Below are 24,519 nucleotides of genomic sequence, written 5' to 3'. Positions count from 1 at the left end.
AGGGCCTTCCTGCCTGGTAGCGACAGAGTGTGCGGGGAGGTAGAGATGGGGGGGGGGACCGCAGGGCCTGGCTTGCCAGGGTGATTTTGGAGAAGGAATTGATGATGAGGTAGTGCCAACTCCTCGCTTTCGGATCTCTGCCGCCTGCTGTACGCCTGCGCTGCTGTATCTCTCTCTGGCTCACTAGATTTCAGCCTTGGACCCAACACTTGCTCCATCCGGGCTGACGGGAGGGGCTGTTTTTCTTTAATGCAGTGAATTGGATGGAAACGCTGTCCTGAATCCTGCCTGAATTTATAAACAAGGCTGTTTCATAATAAGCTAAGGCCGGGTTGCTTTTCAGACAAATCCAAGTTTTTTCACACACAGCTGGGCAAGCCCATAGGTGGCCACAGAAACCCCGAAATCAGGGCATCTACAGCCTGGGCTGTCTGCCGCCATGGCTTGTCTGCCCCCCATTAGCAGAGATGCCCTTTAATTGCAGATCCAATGTCACAGCTGTACCACGAAGACCTGCTGTTACTCCCCCTGTTTACGACTGCAGTTTATTGACCTCAGAAAGGCTAAGTCAGGCAAACACCAGGGTTCTGGGCGTTCCAGACAGGGTTCCAGACACGAATCCTGAGTGCTGTCCAGGTCCCCTCCTGCTCTGCTGGTTTGACAGGTGCCTGTCGGTCTTTGTCAGATGTGTCATTGCTCAGCGTGAGGCATTTGGGATCCCCTAGGCTGGGGGGTTGGGCCAGCCAGCCTGGGAACTCTTGTGCGTTTTGTTTTTTACCATTGTTATGATCCTTTCAAATAAAGGGGGGGAGAGCAGTCCGGTTCTGCTGCCTCGCCCTTTGACCTCTTGAGGAATGCCATCCCCAAGGCTGCAGCAAGGGTTTCCCATGGACCTCTCTGGGTGCTGAGTCATCATGTGCTTTCCTGGCCACCACTCCACCGCCTCCTTTCCTTAAAGAGACTTTGCCAGGTTAAAGCTCATCCGTTAAAATCAGTCTCCTTACCTGTGCTAACAGTTACAATTAATGATAATAAATGGTCCCTATTAGGACAGCTGCTAGAGTCCAAACCCCCGATCAGGGATCCAGTACATACATAGAGCGAGAGAGAATCCTTAAAGAGCTTACAGCCTAAACAGACAAGGCAGACAGGGACAGAAAGGGGAAATGACGGGTCAGTGGCAGAACTGGGGATACAACCCTACTCCCCTAAGAGCCAGCCCAGTACCCTACTGCCTGGCCACACGACCTCTCTGAGCGCACCCTAGGTTAATAAAACCGGCAGCCGGAAAGAATCTAGTTTGCTCGTCACCATTTTTGCTGCTTGTTTCCCTGTTTGATCCTCTCTCAGCTTGCAGAGTTGCAAAGGGCTAGTCAGTCTGGAGGCAGTTTCTTGTCAGTTTCACTTTCTGGGTCTCCTGCACTAGCCCATTGAGGAATGTTTGTGGGGCGGGGGAATCATGAAAGGAAAGAAAATAGGTTTTTTTTTAAATCTATTAATACTCAGTTTTTAATAAAACCTTTTAATTTTCAAACAACTATTACATTTTGGGCTTCAACTATTTGACAGTGTTCCTTTTAAGTGGAGCCAATGCAATAACCACTTAACCCATGGCTAACCCACAGGGTGGCCTTTTCAAAACCTATCCCGATTTCTTCCCTGCTTGGTGGCCCATCCAAAGACCAGCTGTTGACTCCTCTCAAGCACCCCAGTGCTTCTGAGAAATGTTGGGCAAACGGCTGAGGTTGTGCTGGCTCAGCAGAATTTTCACTAGCCTAACATGCTCCGTGTTTCGTACTGGTGTTGTGGTGGTGCCTCAATCATGGGATAGGGGCCCATTGTGCTGGGTGCTGTATGGACGCAGCACAAAAAGACTCTGCTTGCCTGGAAGTGCGGACAATATAAATAGGCCACTTCCAGTAAGTTCAGTGTGGTTTGTGTTTGAAGATTCATGGTGGTGGGGCTCCGGAGGCCTCTGTCACTGAAAGACACTCTCACACTTACCTGGAGAATGGGGGTAGCCAGAGTTGTAAGGAAATATTACAAGTTTTGGAAGGGATCTAAATCCCGCGTCAGAGCATGAGCCAGAGGGGAGGAAATTTCCCTGGGAGCAGGGTATCCCACAGCTGTCTGGTGGAGAGGGTTCTTGCACCGCCGTCTAACGGAGCCGGTGCTGACCACAGTTGGTGTCAGGATGGACCCATGGTCCCATCCTGTGTTCCAAGCGGGGGGACATCCTGCGGTGTGATAACTCCGCATTCCCAGTGGCCGGGCCTTCTCCAGGAATAACAAAGGAACTCTGTCTCCCCAGTCTTGCTGCAGAAATTGCCATCACATGGTTCACATGAGGCTGACTCTAGTGGGGAGTCTGGTGACCTAGAGGCCCTGCCACTAGGAACCACACTGAGAACCACCAACTTGCATCACACAGGCCACCAGGCGGCAGCACCCTCTGCTACAAGCAGGCTCCATAGCTTGGATTTGCTGTGCGGAGCCACCTCGTTCCCTGTGGGACATGTACCAGTCCATAGCACTGCCAGCCCCGAGGGATTGTGGTGCTGAATGTACAGGGCTCCCCCCCATTGCTTCCTGTCTGGGGGTGGGATGATGGGGGTGAAAGCTGCCCTCTGGGGGTAGGAGAATTGCCGCGTGGGAGCTGGGAGTAAAGGCTGCCCCAGTTGCCGTGTCTGGGTGCTGGAGGGTTGCCGTGCGGTGGAAGTGGTCACTGCATGTCCTGTGTGGGGAGGCGGTGGTGATGGCTCCTCTTCCCCCCCCCCCTCCAGTTGCCACGTGATGGGGTGAGGGTGAATGCTCTATCCACGCACCCACCCTGTGTCGCCGTGCGGCAGGTAAATGACTCAACAGGCCCTGCGTTCAGGCGCAGTTTCCCCCAGCCTCCTCCCTGACTCCCGCTCTCCTCTCTCTCCTGTGCAGGCAGGACAAGCTGAAAGTTCACATGAGGAAGCACACAGGTGAAAAGCCATACCTGTGCCAGCAGTGCGGGGCTGCTTTTGCTCACAACTACGACTTGAAGAACCACATGCGTGTGCACACTGGCTTGCGGCCCTACCAGTGCGACAGCTGTTTCAAGACTTTCGTCCGATCCGACCACTTGCACAGGCACCTTAAAAAAGATGGTTGCAACGGCATCCCATCCAGAAGGGGGCGCAAGCCCCGGGTCAGAGATGTGGGCGGCCTGCCCGCCCCCGCCGGGAACCCCGAAGACGGAAGCTTTGAAGCTGGTGGCGAGACACAAGATGGCGAGAGACAAGAGTCACAGGACACCGAGCAGAAAAATGGCCAAGAGGAGCACTTTGAAGATAGTTCTAACAATGAAGCATCAGGAAGATTGAATGTAGCGGGGGGGTCGTCAGAGGGTAACACACAAGAACTCTCCTAAACCAAAAAAAAAAAAAAAAAGTGTCACAAAATCTAGTTAGTACTTTCCTCCGATTTCTCTTTAAAATATTTCTCTCCCTTTTTAAAAGATCGATATCTATGTTTCCAATCATCCCATCATAACCAGTGCTCCACGGGGACGCCTTGACTAGCCACGGACCTTTCGTTGGAAGGCAGATGCTTAGGCAGTATGAGGTTAGGAGGGTCGAAAGGTTGATCTATAACATGGGAAGAAGCTTCCATGCAAATCCAAAGCTTTATTTTGTGTCCAAACACACTTTTAAAAACGGCAGAGTTGTATCTATTTAAAAAAGCAACAGAAAAATTCCAAGAGCCAGATGGGTTCTTTTTGGGCAGTCACTACATTCTGTGCCTCCGTCTGACTGGATGGGAAAGAATTGGGCGCAGCTTCCTCTCCTCCATTGGAAAGATAAAGCTCCCAATGCCTGATACAGTCTTTTTGTTGATCGCTGATTTGGTTGTGTCGTAGGAAATTCAGATCCTTCCTGCCCTGATGCTGAAGCAAAGCTGGCTCAGCCTTTGCGAAATCACCTGGAAACAAGCCCCAGTGCAAAATACTTATGATAATTGGGTGGGGGAAACAAATGATATTTTACACATTCATTTTTTAAAAATTATTGCTTATGCCATGTGGATGAGCAAACAGAATTTTGCAAGGCTGCTCCGAGCATCAGGGTTGAAATGCCTAGATCCCGGGTGAAACTGGTGCCGCCCTCAGGAGATTTAAATTAGCACTTCATTCCCGACGGGGGCAGGGCTCCTGTGTTCAATCCCGGCTCTGCCACAGAATTGCTGGGTGACTTTAGGCAAAGTCATTTTCCTTCTCTGGGTCTCAGCTTCCTCAGCTGTAAAATGAGACTAATGCTGTTTGTCCGAGGTTTGGAAAGTGCTTTGAGATCCACAGAGTACCTGTTGCGGTAGAGGTGCTAACTGCTTCAAAGGCAGATAAACTAGTCCATTCAGCAGTTACTGAGTGAGGATCTCTTGGACAAAAATGGAAGCCCCATCTGCATTGTGCAAAGATCTTTGTTGGCACTTTTCCTGAGGATGTTTGCAGTCTTTGGCCAAAATTCCCCCCTCACTCACCCATTAGGCACCACATTTTTATGCCTCTTGTCCTCCACCCCAGAGGTGGCTGCAATTTCCTGGGTGCTATATATAGCTAGGTCGTAATGTGCTGTGGCATTAAAGGGCCTATTTTAGTAAGATAGCCTTGTGGCTACCAAACTACTCTCCCTATCGCACTGAAAACCCTGACGTGGGCAGGAATCTAATAAAATTCCAGGCAACTTCTGATACGGGAATGAGCTAGTTCTGTATTTCTGTGACTTATTGCCTGGTCCTGGGATTGGCAAATTGTACCCAACAGGAGCGGAGCTATGGGTAGATGTTGGCAGATCAGATTGCTGCATCCTAAATCCTAACTTTGCCCTTCAAGATGCAGCACTTATTCAATCCTCCCTCTTTCTTCAGACTCTCTAGAATCCACCTCCTCTCTTCCACCTGATCTGAAGCTGTAGCCACCTCTGGGATTCTTCTGTGACTTCATGTCTGCCGGGAGTTAATGATCAGGAACTGACAGATGGGGCAGTTAGTCTTTAGCTGTCCTGATCTGGAATGAACAGCCCCTACACTGCCTGTGCAGAATTCTTAGCACTTCTAGCACCTTTCATCCCAGGATCTCAAAGCACTCGATTAGATGGTTCTAGCAAGTAAAAGAATCTCTTGGAGCAGGTTAACTCCCAAGATTTAGGAATCAGAGGAGGCATCTTAAACGCAGCTAAACCTAAGTTGCTTTTTTAAAAAAACAAAAGGGGTTATTTAAGGTCTCCCTTAAAGGTGCAGGGAGTCTTTCTGGAGATGGAAGCTGTAGGGGTTGAAATGAAGGCATGCTGGGGCTGCTACTCCTTTAAGGCTTTGGAGGTGGGGTTTGGAATTTATCTCCTCTGGGCACCTCAGGCTGGATCAACAAATGCACAGGCTTCTGGGATGGGTTGTTCTCCAGCAGACTGGCACCAATGTATTTACTGTCCCACAGAGGCAAAGCCTGATTTATTTATTTGAATAGCCGGCACTGAACGTGATGAATGTGTGGTGGGGTGGAGGAGATGGGCGCTGGGGCTGACCGTACCTCAAGCTCCATCCTCCTTTCCTTGCTGCGGTTGCTAGGAGAGTGCCCTAAGCTTCACCCAGCACCTGATTTCAGTACCCAAAAGATGCGGGCGTGACCTGTGTCAGAGATGATCGGGTTTGCAGGCTAACCTAGTACAGAATGGGCCGCTGACTCCTTGAAACTAAGAGGATCGGGGCCTGAGTCTGTTACACCAAGGCCTATACAACTCTCTGCTAGCACAAAAAGACCTTGAAAGTGGCTTGTAAATTACTTTAACTGTAATGGTGCCAGCATGGCACGGGTCTTAGGTCTGGTCTACCCGCAGGGTTTTGTACCGGTATAACTGTTTTGAGTAAGGGTATGACTTTTTGCTGTTATACCAATACAATACCTGCTGTGGGTGCTGTGATACCAGTATAAAGATATAAGAAGGGAAATAAGCATTACTGGTATGAGCACCTTTCTACCAGCATGGCGGGGGGGGGTTGTACCCCTTTAACTATTCTGGGGTAGGTAAAGACCTAATGTAGACAAGACCTTAGCATTGAGGGTTGTTGGTTATTGCTAGCCAGTCCTGAACCTGTGATCTGAAACATCTTACACAGGTCAGTTTCAGTCAATTCCTATTCCCCAGCTGTATAGAGAGTCAATCATACAGATATAAAATGGATATATACTACACAGCTCCTCCAGCTTAGCAGAGTTTAGAAAGAGCACCTTTCAGTCATTCTCCTGTTTTTTAAATGCACAGTTCAAAATGAAAAGCGATTCTAGTCCTTTTATTTTGAAAGCACTTTTTAGAATTTTTTTTTTTAATTTTAAATTGAGAGCAGGTTTGGCTGAATGTAAACTGGAGAGGGAGTGAAAGGAGAGTGTGTGAAATGGGGGGCGGGGGCGTGGGGGGGCGGGGAAGAGAGATGGATGTTTATTTAATGCAGAAAAAGCAATAAAAATGAAAAAAAAAAAAACCATTATTAAAAAACCATAAAAAAACAACAAAGAAGTCTTAGCACTTTGCGATGGAACGGGTACTTCGAGATCACTTTATCTTAATTTAAAAAGCAAAAGCGAAATATGTTTACAAGTTGAAACCAACTTCTACGGAAAGAAATTATTATTAAAAAAAAATTCCTAAATTTATTTTTGTAAGAAAAAAAGTGTATATATATATTAAAAAAAACCAACCTAGGCAGAATCCAACGTCTATTTCATGGAATAATAAAACAAAAAGATACCCAATGCGAGGAAGGATGCTAATTAGGTTCTGTGACATGACCTGAAAACAAACCCCTCAGAAGTGATTGCACTTCACAAAATGAAAGCTTGAATATTAGGCAGGAATCATGGGTGTTTTTGTTTTTGTATTTTTTCCTTCTATTTTTCCTTTTTTTTTTTTTTATTCGTTTGTTTCTTAAATGTCTTATAGCCAGTGCTAGCCCAGATGTCTCTCCCACCTTCCCCCACGCCTCCCCCCCCCAGGAGCATCTTGTGGAGCAAGGAGGAAAGAAAGCGTCTGAGCTGATGGGTAATGTAGTTTATCAGGAGAAAAGGACCATGGGACAGGGGAAGACCCTGCGCTCTTCCTTGTTTCGTTTCTTCTTCAAGAGTTACTCAACCAGGCTTCGGTAGCTGATATACGGCTCCTGGGTGTAGAGCTTAAAGCAAAAGCATGCTCGATCTTTTACGTTAACCTAATGTTTCCCAGCTCTGCCTCCTGCCGCCACATAAACAGCGGCTAATGCTGTCCCACTGTTTGGGCAGCAGTAGACGTGCTTCTAGTATGAAGGAGGGATTCAGCTTTTTTGGCTTGATGAGGGACACAAATCCTGCTCTTCCCCCAACCCCACTTGCCAGTCCAGTGTCTATTCCAGAATCAGATGCTCAGAGTGAAGGGGGGAACCCACCTTACAAATTAAATGCTGAGAAAATGAAGCATCAAAAATAATATCCCCCATTGATTTTCTTTGCCAACGGATTGACTGGGCTGGTAGCCAGAGCTTTTCATCACAGGAGCGCCTCCTTCTGGCATGATGTAAAAATCAAAAGAAATCTCCCAGTGAGAAATTGGAGCCCTCTTAATTTTTTTCTCAAGGGGGAGGAGAAGAAAAAGGGTACAAAACACCGCATTCGAGAATCAGCATTTCCCACGTGGCATATGCCCAACAGTAAGCGAGGCACAGGCTTAGTGTATGAACGGCCTCACTCCAGTAGACGTGGAAAAACTCTTTCTGCTGGTGCCTTTGTTTTCCAGCTCTTGTTCCCGTTTTCATAGAGTGAGGCTGGGCTAAGATGAGCTGTAACATCAGCGCAGAGGAGATAAACTGTTGGGATAATGTGTCCTGCCTTTAAGGGGCTGGAATTGATGACCTGGGAGGTCTCTTCACCTCTGACTCCTCTGATCCCACGACAGTTGAGATAAATTTTAATAAGATGGTTCAGTGGTCAGTTGCATGTATGGCTAGAAGCAGGTCTCCTGTCTGTCAAACTGCAGGGGTTGGAGGGTGTCAGTCAGCTGAAATGTAGACCCAAAGCAGGGACCATATCATTCCCCATGCCGCAAGCAGCTAGGGATGGGTCTGAAAAATATCTTGCTGTCCCCAATCCAATCCCAGTTTCTCTGCAGCATCGGTTAGTGTGTTGGTGACAGTGCAGGTGTTGGGTCCTTCCTCCGTGCTGAAAAACACTTTAATCCTGGCCCCCCCTTCCCCTCCCAAGCGAGCCAAGTGGGGAGTCCCATGACTCAGGACTAGCTGGATGTGGCAAGCCACCTCTCCCCGGGATGAACCTCTGCTTAGCACTGGCTACCTATTGCATATGCAAAAACTAGTGTGGACTTGTAAATAGACAGTTACTTGAGGTTCTTTATTGTAATCAAAAGTTGTGGTATCTCTTTTCTAGTTTGTGTTACCCCTTCTCTGCCCCACGACCTTTTAAAGCTTGTATTTCTCTCCAAATCTCCTTCTGCCATTTCGGGAAAAAAAAGAAAATCCTTTTTCCTCCCCCCAAAATGGACAGCAAAAAAAAAAAAAAAAAAAAAGGTCTCAGGATTCCTGTTGGAGAGTGAGTCAACCGCCTAGATTCCTTGTCAGAAATTAGAGCAGCGCTGAGGTTTGGGGGGAGACTTGTGGCCCCCCTCTAGACAATCTCAACCTGCCCTGCCCCCCCATCGTGAAGATACCAGGATGAGCCATCCTATGTGAAATCTGCACAGCAGAGATGGGGCCTGAATTAAAATCCCAGCTCCACCTTCCCCCAACCAGAACAATCCCACACTTTGGGAAAGATCCCATGGGGAGCTGGATCTGGACCCTCCCGGGTCACTAGGTTAACCTTAGGGATCTGACGTTCTCTGGGGTCCATCTCTGCTGCAGGACGGGGGGTGTCCTTCGAGTCTGGGAGGAAGAGGGAGCAGCTTCCACGCAATGTAGGATGGCGCTACAGCTGCTCTTTGCACCCAGTTCCACGCCTCCAACCCACACGCGCTAACTCTTCGCGTGCCCTCTCCCCAGATCCAACCTCTTCTCCCTGTCGCTGGCATGGAGTCTCTTTGCAGAGGAGGGTTTGAGGACAGATGGGCGCTGGTTTGTTCTGAACAGAGATACCGCACCTTGTTTGTGATATGAGATGCTTTTACCTTTATTCGAGATCTGGGGAGCCGATGGGTGAGCTCTGAGAGGCTCTGGTTTTATGCATCAGTGCCGGCAACACTTTAGCACAAGCCTCGATACGTTTGCACTAAAAACCAACCAACCAACCAATCTTACCCCTTCTCCATGTAGGGAGTCTCTGGCCTCCAAGTACATTCTGCCTTAACTTTCTTACCTGTCTTACTCTATGTACCAACCAAGAATGGAAAGAATAGCGCATGCAAAAACTCCCCAATCATATACTGTATATAAGCATTGATTTTTATTGCTGTTGTTAAGATGATGATGATGATGATTATTTTGAAATTCAGGTTGTGATAAAGTGTTGCCAAAGATACTGCTGAATTATGACGTTTCAGGAAAAAAAAGAAATACCAACCATAACTCCTACAAAAAAACCAGACAACAGGGTGGACTTTTTAGTACCGCCTCTCTTAATTTCTTGGTACAAAACAAAACATGTAATTTCAGTAGTGGTATAACTGTGTTTGTGTGGGTATGTGTGTCTCGGACAGTGGTTTCCCCTAGACCGGGAGGGTGCCTGGGTTATCCAGCCACCCTAGATCTGGCTTTAGCCCCCTGCTGACCGGGAGTGGTGTTTTCACGGTGGCCGTTTGAGATCTCTATATGAGAATCCTAGTTGCACAGCCACGGGTTTGACTGTGCTCCTACTCCCGTGTCAATCAGGAATAACTCCCCCTGAAGTAAATGGGATCAGAAACAGGCCTGGGTTTTTTGACACTAAAGACAAACATCTGTGTGGTCTCATCCCTCTCTAGTGTTATGGAAGGAGAGCACAGATTGTCCAATGCATATGACCCGCTTACCTCCCGCCCGCATCTAGAGGGAAACCTGCACAGACACACATACTGTCCTGCGTCTCCCAGCCATGGTGGGATACAGAAAAGCCACCTCTACTTGCACCTTTGCTCTAGGAGACCATGGATTTGTGCTCTCTGATTTGTGCTAGGAGTGAGCACCCGGCCTTTCGCAAGGCAGGCAGTCTCACAGGCAGAATACTGTTGTCCTTGTTTTAAGCTGTTATCTCCTCCCTTCCTTTCCCTTCTTCCCGGCTCCACCCCATATGCAACCGATGAATGTAAACCGTGAACGTGGCGAAGGGTTGAGGAAGGAGGGATTGGTGCGGGCCGGGCTGCCCAGCCGTGTTGTAAAAGATCCTATTTGCGCCCGACTCACAGTGACAAGATCAGAACCGTGAGTTCCAGTGACTTCTTCAGTCAATACCAAAGTATACTCCACCCTCACTGCCGTGCTCTCTGGGGGCCGGAGAGCGATTTCTGATGGGACCCCTTTGATCCGGGCTGGAAGGGATTCATTCTGAGATTGGGGATCTTCCTGTGGGGTGATGAACCGGGGAGTGGGAGATCCTTGTTGAGATGCATCTGCTGATGTTGCAATAGCTGTCGAACGTGAGTGTGGGGTGTATTTTCCTCTCCATTGTCATACTGTAGCCATGCATCATGTGTCAGTTTAATTTTTGTGCCTCCCCCCCTTTCTCTGAGCTCCTTTTAAAGATGCTGCATCTTCTTACTTAAACCCTCCCCCAGCCTCCACTGGACCCACGCCTCTCACCCACAGCGACATGGCCCTCGTCTGTGGCAGGAGACGAAAGCTTTGCCTGCGGAGGCGGAAAAGCAGCTACGCCCAGATAGAGGTTTGATCTCTTTGGCTGAGCAGGGGGATGCCCCTCCCAGATCTGAATTTTGGGGGCAGGCGGGGAGAGGAGGAAAGCCCACGGTGTAGCTAGACCATGCTGTGGGGCTGGCACAGCAGCCTCCACCCATCGCTGTCATGGGGGGATCATCACATGCCCCCTCTGCCCCAGTGTGGACGCAGCCAAGGGCGCTGTGCACTCCTCCAACCCAGGCCTCGAGTCGCCTCCTGCACTGGAAGGGGAGGACTGCGGAAGGCACAGAGACGCTACTTTTCCCCAAGCCTTAAACAAGAAAGAGGGAGATGCAGCATCTTGGAGGGCAGTAGGTTTTTTCTTTGCACTAACGGGACCCATTAGCCTCAATGGGAAGTTGTTCTGTTGCACGGGTGAGTGAGAGGGTGGTTCTGGGAGAGCCCAGGCGTGGGAGAGCGGGCCTTCCTGAGACCAGGCTTGGCAATTTGAATGATCTGGGGGAGGAGTGGGGGATCTCTGCACACAAAGGGCTCCTGTTCCTTTAGTGTCTGGTGTTTAATGCTGCAAGGGAATTTTCTCCCTTCTACCCACTCCCTTCTACCCAGCTCCAAATTTCAAGGGAAGATGGGGAGGTTGCATTTTGCAATACCATTCTCAAATTGGCCACATGTTGAAAACCCGGATGGAGAGTTCAGATGTGGGACAAGGGTGGAGGCAGGCATGCAGATTCTTGAGCAGTGCAAGTATTAAGCCATTGAGACCTCTCCGCAAGGGATGGGTGGATTCTCCATCACCTGGTGTCTTTAAACTGAGATTGGATGTCTGTTTCCAATAATATTACACCCTAGTTCAGCCACAAGGTGTGGGCTGGAAGCAGGAATCAGTGGCTAAGATTCTCTGGCCTATGCAATGCCGGAGGTCAGACTGAGCGATTATAACAGTCCCTTGAAATCGACAAACCTACTTAAGTCCCTAGATCATCACAGAACATTTGGGATTCTTGAAATAACCCCCTTGTTCAGCATTTTAAGCCCATCCATCAGGTTAGCAAACAAAAAGTTCTGTCTGTGTCTCTCTCAAAATGCCCGTCTGATGAGCGTTCAGAAGGCCTGATTCGACTATTTAAAAATATCTATATCTATATTTATATTTTTGATTTATTATGAAAGTTTTATTTAAATAAAGAGGAACACTTTTTAAAGAGCAGGTTTAGCTTACTAGTTGGGAACCTGTATGGGTAGCATTTGTACTGCCTGGGACAAGTAACGAGATGCTGTATTGAAGTTATGTTTTCTAAAATATATATACACACAGAGAGAGAGATTAAACTTTTAATCTAAGGTGGGTAGATCTTAAACTGTCCCATCACCTCCCCAGAAATCAATTGATTTGGTGCCAGGAGGAAGAAAGAGAGAATATTAACGAAGGGGCCACATTTCCTAGGTCTTTATATATAATCTATTAAGGAAAATAAAGAAACAAAAGAGAATTCTATATATAAAACACTCGCAAGTTGCATCAGTCTTATGTGTAAACTACTTTGTGTGGTATCTGGGTAATGAGCGAGGCAAGAAAAGCACAGAAAAGACATTCCATAGATTGTAACTTTGGTAGTTCTTTATAAAGTGTGGGAGACAAGAAAAAAAAATAATAAAAATGCACTTTTTGGGGGCGTTAAAAAAAATAAAATATATATTAAAAATATAAAAACGCAACAGTTTTTTCTTCTTGTATATAAGAACCACTAAAACCAAGCAAAGCAGGAATGTAACACTCTGCCCGTTAAGAACTGGGGAGTAGTTTTGGTTTTTTAAAGCTTGTTTAAAATTGAAAGAGAAGACAAGAAAAAAAGATATATATAAAAATCGCCAGTTTCTAGGCTAGAACTTGAGGCTGCGAGCTAGGATCTTGGTGGGGCGAGAGGCAGCCGCTAACGTGCACCCCTGGCGTGTGACCGAATGCATGGCGATTCCAACGCCTTCATGCTCTCAATGTCCTTTTTTTGCTGTGCCCCCAGTGCTTCCCCTTCCTTCCTTTGGGATGAAGGGTTAGGCCCCATTGCCGCCTGCAAGCTGTTCACACTGGCTGATGGTCACCCCAGTGCAGAGGGGCTAGTGCCTCTTTAATAGCATGGCGGCCTTGTCCAGATTCCTCTGCACCAGGATGAATGTCGCCCTCGGATCTGAGGACGGGCCATGACGGCAGGCTGTGGAATTGGACCTGATTTCCCTTTGGGGTGACGTCTCTTTTATTGGGGTGAGGGGAATCACACCGTCAGAAGGAAGTTTGGAACTCTATTAACTATATTGCTGCTTTTGGGATCTTTCTACGCCTTTCCCTCCAGCGCTGGGCTGGGAACGCTGTGTGGAGAACGGAGCTTTGGGTTTTATAGCCATGCTCTTGGCTTTATGTTTGAAGGAGGGCAGGGGAGTCTTTGGATGGGGCCATTGCTCAATCATTCGCCTGCATCCCACTCCGCCAGCTGACTGTGCTTTGGCTAATAGCTTTTTTTTTTAAAGCCGGCTGTCTCCCCCCACGTTCTCTTTGCTGGGCGCCTTGCAGCCAGACTTGTCTTGCAGCAGCCAGCCACGTCGGACTCTCCTTTCTGTCCGGCGCCGCTTACATGAGGGATCTGATCCCGTTTGCCCCGGCCCTGGGTCTGAGTGAGTCAAATCCCAGGGCTGACACGGCCTAGCCTGGGTGGGGGGAAAGTCTGCTCCGGTGGCAGCTGGTGCGTGACACCTCTGAAAATTAGGCTGTGGGGCACAGTACTCGGCTGGCGTAAATCCGCATTGCTCAGTTTTGAAGTTGCTCAGTGGAGCTGTGCCGGTTTACACCAGCTGAGGATCTGGCCCTGGGTCTACCCAGCGAAAACGACCTGGCTTTGAGAGCAGGCGGCCAGCCTGGCTTGACCCCACCGTCCCGCTGCTGTCACTGGTCTCCCATGGCCCAGGGTCTGACCAACGCTGGGGATCAGTCCTGGCCAGCTCCCGTTAGAGCAAGGTGGCCTAGTGACGTGTCTAGCCCACCTGTGCGACGGGTGTTGCTGTCAGCTCTGGCCCCATGTTGGCAAAACATCCACTCCCGACACCAGTGGAAGGGAGGTCAGAAGGGGCTTGGGAAAGTTTGGAGGGCCAAACTCTACCCAGTGGTACCACATCAGTGACATTCCTCCCGACCGAGCGTGGTGGGACGCGGAGTAGGACAAAAGGCCTGGTATTGGAGATGCACATTTTTCCCAGGCTACCTGATGCTAGCAACCAAATACCTGAGCAGTTGGCCTGAGGTTCTGCTCAGAGCCCGCTGGGTTCTGCTAACGCAGGCGGCGTACGCCAGGCCTGGTCAGTTCCCAGAAACCAGGCCCCAGCTCGGGCAGTGAAAACGCCGAGGTCTCTGGAACCCGCTTTGAGCCCTGCTGGCTGGGCAAACCCTAACTGCAGTTGATCGACCGGCTTTTGCCAGCACAGACACAGCCCTAGCGAGCTCAGAGCCCCAGCTGAGCCAATAGCTTCTCAGAAGATTAGGATTATTCACCCCTCTGCCCCACCACCCCTGTGGCAAATACCCTCCTCCCAGATCTGTCCTGCCCTGTGTGAACTGCTGGAAGACACGTCTGCCATTAGCAAGTCAGCGCCCCAGGAGCTAACCCCCCAGCTTGATTTGTTCCATTTTGGGTTTGGGTTGACCAAACCTGCCTGCGATTCGAAGCGATGGAGACCCTTAAGGACCCTTGCCCATTTGTTTCTATCCCAGCCCCCAAGATGAACCCCAAAGTCCTGTTGCAGGAAAAAAACATACACCGAATCAGGGCTTGTGAGTGGAAGAGATGAGTGGTAGCGAGGGTTGGCAGTTAGGTTGGGCGTCAGGTATTTGACTTCCTGGCTACAGGACAGACTGGAATTGACTCACCGCTCACTCCCAGTTTGCTTTTTCCCCTATTGCGCAGTAATATCCTCCATGGAGCGCTGAGGAAGGGAGTTTTTTCAGGGCCACCTTCCTTGGGGAGGATCCACTTTTTTAAATCTGCTCGGTTCAGAAGTAGGCCTGTATTCCCCACTCCACCCACCCTAGAAACAAGAAACCCACCGGTCACCCCCCACAGAACCATCAAAGAACCCAACGAATTTTTGCCCAGGATCTAGCAGCAAAGAAATGCCTCTTCCTGGCAAACCCCGTTTTCCAGGCCGGGGGCCAGGGAATATTTTGTACGGGGCCAACTTTTGTTGATGAAAAAAAGCCAAGCTGGTTTGCTCAGCACAGAGTTCTGCCCCAGGGGCCGTGTCAGTGCAAAACCTTGTCTCTCTCCCCACCCGCTGTTGGTCCAGTAGAGGATACCGCCTCACCTGCCTTGTTACGCCGCCATCCGGGGCTTGCCACGGCTGCACCACCATGGCGAACACCACCTTTAAAATCAATCCGGTGTCTTGCCTGCCCTGCCCATCCGCTGCTGAAACTGACAATGACCCCAGGGAGGCTGACACAGTGACGCCATCTCTCCCCCCCAATAAAGTAACTCCCTCCTGTGAATGGGGCTTCACTGCCAGCCCCTGCTCCAAACTGCGGCGTGCGGAGGACCAGGAGAGCTCCCCGACCGCTCCGTGTGCTGCCTCACCAATGGTGAGAGACCCCCCGTCTTTACAGGCCCATTGCCCCCAGAGCTCTCCTCTAAGCACCAGCAGTTAACGGCGCCGCCCTGTGGGCTGCGCTGAGACATGGGGCATGGTGCGATCCTGCTGGTCCTGGGGGCTCCCTCACCTTGTTCCGTAGGCATCGTGGTTGCTCCTTTCTCATTCAGCTAGGGACAGGTGGGCAGGGCAGCTGCTGAAACCCAAAGGGAGGTGGGATGGAGACGGCCTGGCTGTGTTTCTGGGAGAGCTGGGTAGAAGTGCGGTGAGTTGTTTATTAATAGCTGGTCAGGCCAGGGCAGCCACCACTAATGTGACGCTTGCGCACGCAGCCTTCGCCGTGCCTGAATTTTCTGTCTGGGAGGAGACGACAGTTCAGCCTCTGCATTTGATGCGTCCCGCCTCTTGTTCCGGACTAAACCGATTGTACGTTCCTGGCCATCGATTGTATTGTAACAGAGACCTGGTCAGTTTTGCACTAATAGATTGTTTTCTCTCTGACGTCTGCTCCGGTTACTTGTGTCCGTCTCGCGTTGCTCGGCCACTTCCTCGGCGCCGTTTGCATTAGCTGCCTGCACGTGGCTTCGCCGGCTGGAGGCTGGCCACGTGGGCGGTGTCGGGGGGCAGCTGTGGGCGCTATTGCAGCCGGCCTGCTTGCCGCAGTCCCGCTTGCTGGGCCGTGGGGACCCGAGCGCTCCCTGCAGAACCAGCACGTTCCCAGCGTCTCCCACCCGCCCCCTGCCAGCTTCGTCACAGACACTGCATCCACACCAGCACGGGCTGGGGAGGCTGGGAGTGGAGCAGCTCAGAAACATCCTCCCACCCCCCACCACACACACACACGTCTCCCCTAGGAATCAGCTTTGCAACCCCACTCCTGAGCACCTCTGCCCTGTGCTGGTCACGCTGCCCCCCCCCCACAACCACAGGTCTCTCTTCAGCCCGGTGCCAGCGGCGTCACAGCATCTAGCTCCCCTGGCCAAGGAGCCAGGCTGGAGCACCCGTACCCCTCACCTTCCACTAGGGGGCTCCAAAACAGCAGGACCTCAGCAGGGGCTCAGGCCTCCCCCCCCCCAAGCAACAGCAGCCTGTGTGGGGAGGGGACGTAGCATGCTGCCGTGGTGCTGTGGGGGGGCCCACGAGGTCTCCTGTTCAAACACTGTCTGTGTGACCTGGGGCACGGCGTCTAGGCCCTGAACTCCATGGAACTTAATGGAGGTCAGACAGCTAAACGCCTTCGAGCAGCCGGGCCTCAGTCCCCCCCCGCCTGTGAAATGGGATTAATAGCCTCACTGCTGAGCGGGGTGCGAGGCAGGAGAAGGTGCTCGGCCAGGACCGCCGCAGGGGCCATAGGAGGGCCTCAGCGAGACGCTGGCTGCCCGGTGGCTGAGTTCCCCCGCCTGGGGCAGGGGGTGAATTCCTTTGACCCCCTTGGACGCCAGGTGCCAGCACGGCCTTTATTACGGCAGCGGCTTCTGCTGGGAGAGGCTGGGCCTGGCGTACAGGGTGAGGATGGCCGGAGTTGGCAGTTTGCCCTTAGCTAGCATTGCCTCCCGCGGGGTGGGTAAACTGGCTCTGGGGCAGCTCCTCCGCATCCGAGCCATTTACGTTCCTCCCACCCTCCCGCTTTGCAGTGACTCCTTGTGGTGGGCGGTGGAATAAACCCAGTTAACAACCTGGCGCGGTGCTGCTGGGCCCTGCTGTCTGTCTCTCTCGTGTGTGTGTGTGTCCCTCACCTCCTTCCCCTCGTGCCCCTGCTGCTTGATTAGTTATTGGGTGACACACTGTGGACCATCTTTGCTTATTGCCTTAAAAGAGCTTTCCCGGCTCTCAGCGCACTAAGCCGCTTGCCGGTGCTGGCAGGACGTGTGATTTGATGCTGCTGATGCCTGGATAGCAACACAAAGCATGATTGTAATCCTCCTTTTGCTCAGCTTACTGCCTGAGCGGCTGCTAATGCTCCCCCGCGCAGCGTGTTAAGGCGCTGGGCTGCACCCGCCGCTTAGCACGGGCCAGCCTGTCGCCCAGCGGGCCCACGGCAGCATATGGCAGCGACTTAGAGCTCATACGGGCCTCCGCTGGGAGCCGGGGCCAGGACCTGGCCTCGCCGCCTGCCCGTCACAAGAGGGCGGGTGGCCAAGCCAGGCAGCCGTTAAAGCAGAGGGGCCAGATGGAGCAAAGCGGCCCAGATGTGGGTTGTATAGCGGGGCCCACGGGCCATACAGCCGCAGCCGCCCAGGGACGGCTTGCCCCCGTTTTACTGATGCACAGCAGGGGGGAGTGACGCGTCCATGAGCACAAATGAAACTAGCCCGGGGTTCACAACAGCATCCAGCCACAAGCAGCGCCCTGGCCAGCCGCAGGCCGGCAGGGTTGGGGCGTGCCCAGCTTTTGTGGACTGGCCAAGCATTTTTGGGTCGCGAGCGGGACGGCGCGTCCCACGTTTAGTCCCCCTGCCCCTCGGGAGCGGCTCCCGCCGGGCGGCGCCCAGGGCTGCATTAGCGACTTGGCAGAAGCCGGAGTCACGTGCGCGTTGACTGCTCCGATGTAAGTGGCCCCCCGAGGGTGAGATCCGTTGGGCCTCAGCTCAGCCAGCCTCTGCCGGGCGTCACGTTGGCCCCGGATCGCTGCAGCTTCAGGACTGGGCCTTTCCCCGTCCCGCCTGCTCTCCCCACTCCCGGGCTGGTTTCAGGGGAGGGATGGAAATCATTTGGGCCTTGGCCAGGCGTGAATGTTAGCCCTGGGTTCACCAGCGGAAGCAGCTGCCGGGGGCAGCCTTTGCACCTTCCCCAGTAGCGCCCAGCGCAGGAAGGAATCCAGCAGCAGCTCGCCTGTGCCTGCCACAGACTCCTCTCCCTTCCCCTCCGACCCTCCCCCCCCGCCCAAGGCTGTTTTCAGAGCTGAGTCAGCCACGAGATAAACTGGGTGGCCCACAGGTTGGGAGGAGCCCCCAGAAAGTAAAGCGCCTCTGCAGGCTGCAGTCCCCCAGTGGGCGTCCCCTGCAAACAGGCACGGCTGAGGATCCGGGGCCCGCAGCAACACACCCTAGCACTGGTCGCATTTTGCTGGCACTGGCGTAGTCTGGGCTGAAAGGGGCTAGGGCCATTTGGTCTCAGCCTAGGCCCAAAGATGAGGCCTGGCTGAGGAAAGGAAAAGCTGGGCTGGGGGAGGTTGGCCACACCAGGGCCCAGGCGGGCTGAGAGTGGGGAGAACAGCTGTGTCATGCTTACATAATAGGAGAGGCAGGAAAGCAGGCAAACCAGCTGGGTCCCATGCAACTATGAGTTGGGTAACGCAGCCCTTCCCCGTCTTTGAACAGCACGGTCTGACCCCCCTTCCCACAAGGCGAGGCCTGGCCTGAGGTAGGAATGCCGCAACCAAAGCCACAGCGTGGCCGTGCCCCGCACCCTGCCAACCGCAGCGTTCCTCAGAGCAGGGGGCGGCCGCTGGGCTCCACCCCAGAGCAGGCTGCCTTTCAGTGGCGGGCGGAGCGAAGGCCCGGGGCTGAGTTGGACGCCTCAAGGCCGTGCTGAAATCAGGCTAGTGTGACGTAGCGCTGAGCACACCCACTGCTGAGCGGGGCGGGCCCCCTCGCCCCCTCACCCCCCCCCAGCCTTCTTTAAAAACACACAAATCATTGCTGCTCTCCTGCGAGCTGCCCAGCGCCAGGCAGTCAGGCTGGGTGGGTGACCCAAGCGTTCTTTGCTACACAGAGGGCCCCACCCCGTTTTGTGCCTGACCCATCTTACAAGGCTCGCGCTGTGGGGCTGGATGAGGCTCTAAAGCACCGTCCCCTGCCAAACACTAAGGAAGCGACCCCCCCAACCCTCCTGGGCCGTAGGTCAGTATCATTGGCCCCATGCTACAGCTGTGGAAACTGAGGCAGAGAGGGGCGCAGTGACTTGCCCAAGGTCGTGCAGTGAGTCGGGGGCAGAGCCAAGCAGAAAACCCGGCTCTCCTGCTTCCCTTGCGGCCTGAGCTCAGCTGCTGCTGGCTCGAACACGGCACGTAGCAGGCGCTGCCCCCAGCAGATCAATGCTGCATTTGATTTTCTGGGCGGCCACTGGCAGAGGCTGGTGAAAAACAATCACCCCGGGCGACCCGTGCAGCAGAGCCCAGCTGGCCCCTCGCTCGCTAGCCCAGCCTCGCACGGGCCACGTATTAGAGCCTGGGGTAGCCATGACAAAGAAGACAGATGGAGCCCCGCCCGCCAGGAACCTTGGCTGTGAGCGGGCGAGGACAGACACTCGGGGGCTTTGGTGCCAGCCCAGGACTTGGGAACTCTGAGTTTAAATCATTTTGCTACAGCCTCCCTGGGTGACCCTCGGGAGGTCGCTTAGACCCACACCCTCAAAGGTACATAGGCACCTAACTCCCTTTGGACCCAATGAGAGCGAGGTGCCTAAATGCATTGGAGGATCTAGGCCCTAGGCTCTGTGTGCCTCAGTCCCGGCCCATGGGGCTTACAGCTCTGCTGGGGGCGAGGAGAGGAGAGATGCATTACAGCTGGGCAGGCGGTGGGCGGTAGCTAGCCGGGGGGAGCGGCCCAGCAGCCGGTCCTGAGAACTGCATCAGCTCCGCCGCGCTAACATGGAGATTCGATTCTCTAGCAATACCGGGCTCCTGGTTCAGTGGGGGGACAGTCACACCAGAGACCCCCCCACCAAAAGCAGAGCCCCTTTGTGCCGGGCAAGAGACAGTCCCTGACCCGAAGGGCTCAACCTAAACGAGGTCTGGAGGGAGGAGGGCAAATTGGTCCAGGATCCAGCGCTGGGATGAGAACTCCGCTCTCCCACAGCCCAGTCAAGGGCCCTGTGTCCTGGTGGGGCTCGGCTGTTAAGAAGACGAAGGGCTGGGTTAGGGGAGCAAGGAGCTGGCTCTCGAGCTGGGCCAGTGACTCGGGGCAGCTCTGCGCCACCTCCACTGCCTGAGCTCCGCCGCTGAGCGGAGACAAGGTAGGGCCCCAATCGCTGCCTCAGTTTCCCAGGCGGGTCTCATGTCCTTCGCGTTCGGGGTTTGGGACGGGGCGGTACCGTCTCGCACAGCCAGACCCCAGGAAGTCCAGCCCACGCTGGGTGCGGGAGGCAGGCAGCCAACTAGAAGCATCTCCCGTCTGCAGCCCAAGGCAGCGTGGGTGATGGTGGAAACTCTCTTCCCCCATGTGGCATCACAGCCGCTGTCCTTCCCCTCCGTGGCCTACCAGCTGTAGCGGGGCAGTGACTAGCAAGAGACACTGATCCAGACTGTGCTGGTATGGAGGCAGGTGAGTGACCAGGTATTTCCCCCTCTCCTCCCACCAGGCCAGCCTAGCTCACCCGGGCCAGGCCCCAGCAGCCCACGGGACACAGCACGGGTCACCCAGCCCCGGTCGAACATTGCTCCTGTCCAAGTGGGGAACCACGTTTAGGCCCGGCCAGGTGCCATGGTTACCAAGGGGATGGCGCCTCATCCTGCCCAGATCCCAGGTGCTCCCCACGCACACAGGCCAGGCTGTGCCTTAAAGAGCACCCAGGCCAGCGGTCTGAGCAGTGGGCAGCCAGGGTTAGCGTGGGAGCAGAGCTGATGACAAGGCAGTGCCTGGGGCAAGGCAGCCCTGCTCTCCCCGAGACCCGGGAACCTCCCCTGGGTGGGTAGAGGGTGTAATTCAAATACCCATGGCAGAGGCTGGTACACACAGCCGCGAAGACATTGCCCCTCCTGCACCGGCAGAGCCTCTGTCGCTCCTTAGCGCCCCGTGTCTGCCTGCTGCCTAGAGCCGGGCTGCTGCCCGCTTGTTCCCCACTCCCGGAGGCCGGCCCAGGCAGGACGGCGCCTCACACCGGGCCCTGGAAACAGAGGGCTCGTGAAAGGGACAGGTTTAGGCCAGGGGCCGGGGCTGGCTTGAAAGCAGGGGGCCCAGGCGAGGCTGCTGCTGTCTCTCCATCCTGCCCTGGTGGCTGGCTTGCTGCAGAAGGACCGGGTCAGCAATCAAATCATTCAATAAGCGTCACTTTTGTATTGCCAACGCAGGGGGGGGGGAGGAGGAGGGAGATGTGTGTGTGTGCGTGAGAGAGAGAGAGAGAGACCCTTCCATGCCTAGGGTAGCCACCTGGAAATGCCAAGGTCAGGACAGGCTGTAAAAGGAGAGCAGATTCTCCCAGCACTGGTGGGTGACACTGAAGTCAGATTTCCCAACCAGCCACAAACCGTGCCTCTGATTCCCCACACTGGTTATCAAGAAGCCAAAATACAGATACTGAAATGCAGTAAAGGGGGCTGTGTGTCTCTGGCTCCCAATCAGCCGCTAGGTCCAGTAAAGAGATCAGCTTTTTAACTCTGTGCTCTGTACCAAAAAGGTTCCTCCTGACCCCAAAGACTCAGCCACAGCACCAGATCAATATGAGTTTGGATCTTACCCAACATACCGCGCTGCCAGCCAGTCCTTCGGTAACTGAAACTAAAGGTTTATTATAAAAAGAAACAAACAAACTATAAGAGAATGTGAAAGGATTAAAGCAATCAGACACATACAAATGATTTGAAAGTCCATAGACATCAGGTTTCTAGAAGAATTGTGGCGTGTGCAGGCTGTACAGTCCCTCTGGTGTACAGCCAGCACCTGGACGGGTCTCAGTCCTTTGTTTCACAGCTTCAGGTCAGTTGTAGATGAGTTGGTCCAGAGGCAGGCTGGAGACTGAATGACAAAGACAGACTGAAGACGAAACGGCTCCCAGGCCTCTGCCTTTTATGTCCTCTGGCTCCTGCCATGCTGCTCGTGGAATTTCACAGGAACCAAAATGGAGTCCAGAGTCACATGAGCAAGTCCTGGTGACTCATGAGGTCTATCCCTGGCTTCTCCCCCTGGGCCCCTTGCACCTGTGAATGTCTTAATGGGCCATTAAGCAGGCTAGTGCTGCAGCCATCTTGTCTGGGGTGTCGCCCAGACACAGCACAATTTGAAATACAAATATAGCAACTGTATCCATAACTTCCATTACACACATAACACATGAACATCATCATCATCACCTGACTTAGCACATTATAGCCTAACAGTACCGGACACGGCGTATCTCACATGGATCATTATGATCCTGACATACTGATGTTGAACAATATAATAAATGTCCCCCCCCCAATCCAGCCAGCATGACAGGGGGGAACAGGCTTGAGACCCAAACTCATTTCCCAAAGGCCCCCATGAAGGTAATGAAGTAAAAGCAGCAATGCTCAGCCTCTGCCATGACAGGGCCCACCCAGGCAGTGGCGCCAGCATCCTCCCCCCGTGCCAGCTGGGAAGGGCAGGGTGACCACTGTGTGCAAAGCCCCCTCCAGCCTTACTGGGAGCCCCAGGCATGCAGAGCAGCGAGCACGCTCTCAGGGTTAGCCGTACGGTTGCATTTCGGGGCTGGGAGTGAATCCTGGCATTAGCTGCTGCTTGTTAAATTCAAATCAATGCCTCTCCTGGTGCTTTAGCGGGGCGCAGTTGGGAGGCAGATACACCCTGGCCCAGATGTTACAGATCTACCCGCAGTCAGCCTGGAAAGGGACACATTTATGGAGACCCGATGTCCCGATTTTATAGGGCCAGGCCCGCTATTCGAGGCTGTGTCTTATATAGGCGCCTATTACCCCCCTGCTGATTTTTCACACTTGCTCTCTGGTCACCCTAGGCCCATTCGTGCTGGAGATTCAACGTGCGAGCCCTCGAGGCAGGAGGGGAGACACTCGCCCTTGCGAGAGGATCCCTACAGGGACCATCCCTCCCGCTTGCTGGGAAAACAAAGCCGAGGTCTCGTGGGAGGTGGAGAACGGCAGGCGACTCGCAGCACCCACGGCCCAGCCGTGAAAGGCTCATTGGCAGGACAGTTTGAAAGAAAACTTCAGCTCCCCACCCACATTGCAGCCCTGGGGCCTGCACCCGTCACCCATTCACATCTGACCTAGGGGTTGAGCTGCATTGTCCCGGCAGCCTCCATGCAAAGGGCACGGACCATGTTAAAAGATTAGTTTGTGTCATAAGCTTCCTATTTTTCGAGGCCGCTATAAGATTTGGGGGGCTTAGCTCCTGGGATTAAAGCAGCAAAGTCGTCTTTCTTAGCAGGGTTGCTAATGCCACTTAGGGGCTGGGATCTGCGATTTTCATTAAGGGTGTCAGGAGCAATTAGCAGGAAGAAATTAGGACAGGGTCTGTCTTAAATAAAAATGGAGGCTTAGACAATCAGTCAAATGAATTCCCAGTCAAAGCGTTGCCAAAACCCCTCCCTGCCCACCACCACGAGCACCCATGCAAGATGGAGATTTTAATCCCCATATGTATAAACAGCTTCAGAGGGGGGTGGGGAGGAGGAGGGAACCCACACTCACACACACGCCTAGACGTCGGTAAAAAGAGGAAGTAGACGGTTCCAGAGGATTTATCGCAATGTCAAAGAGAAGGGACGCATGGGACAGGCTTTAACACTGACTGGGTGGTGCATGGACTGTGCTCGAATACCAGGCGATGCATTTCCACACATGGGCGGGTCGCATGCTGTCACGCCCGCGGTATGTCTGAAAAACCTTTGCGCTGCATGGATTGTATGAGACCTTCCCCCCTTCCGCAGAGAAACCAACCCGAACAACCCTCCAACTCAGCTGGGATCAGATTCGTTGACACCGGGGGCAATGGCTGTGCGGTGGAGCATGGGGGCGATGGCTGCCTTCCACCCAAAGCGTACAAGGCAGAAGTGGAACTTTACTATCTGTTTCAAACAACAGTGCCGTATGAAAGGCCCACTGGAATTAAGAGCCTGCCGGGTCCCCTCTGGTCCATGGGTGATTGGTCTCTGCAGCACGTTAACTAGTGCTTTGCCCAGCCTGATTGTAACTGGCACAGGCAGAGTTATAGAAATGAGGGCTGGAAGAGACCGTGAGAGGTCATCAAGTGCAGCCCCCTTCACTGAGACAGGACCAAGTAAACCTAGACCGTCCCTGGCAGGGGTTTGTCCAACCTGTTCTTAAAACCCCCCAGTGACGGGGACTCCACAGCCTCCCTTGGAAGCCTTCTCTGTAGCTTCATTGCCCTTAGAGTTACAAAGCTTTTTC

The 24,519-nt window shown here is 53.1% G+C and overlaps 1 protein-coding gene across 2 annotated transcripts in view; it reads left to right on the top strand.

The window, feature by feature from the left end:
- ZBTB7A (zinc finger and BTB domain containing 7A) overlaps positions 1-9,993 on the top strand; it is a 30,841-nt gene extending 20,848 nt beyond the window's left edge. For both annotated transcript variants that reach the window (XM_067558163.1, XM_067558156.1), the window contains exon 3: positions 2,935-9,993. In XM_067558163.1, coding sequence (XP_067414264.1) covers positions 2,935-3,400 — 466 coding nt within the window. In that variant the 3' untranslated portion in view covers positions 3,401-9,993. The remainder of the gene's footprint in view (positions 1-2,934) is intronic.
- Positions 9,994-24,519: the final 14,526 nt, after the last annotated feature.

Source organism: Emydura macquarii, unplaced genomic scaffold, assembly GCF_026122565.2.
Source record: "Emydura macquarii macquarii isolate MOO-44397 ecotype Brisbane River unplaced genomic scaffold, CSIRO-AGI_Emac_v2 contig_306, whole genome shotgun sequence".
Taxonomy (NCBI): domain Eukaryota; kingdom Metazoa; phylum Chordata; order Testudines; family Chelidae; genus Emydura; species Emydura macquarii.
The sequence above is the reverse complement of the archived record's forward strand: the minus strand, read 5'-3'. Positions and strand labels throughout refer to the sequence as shown.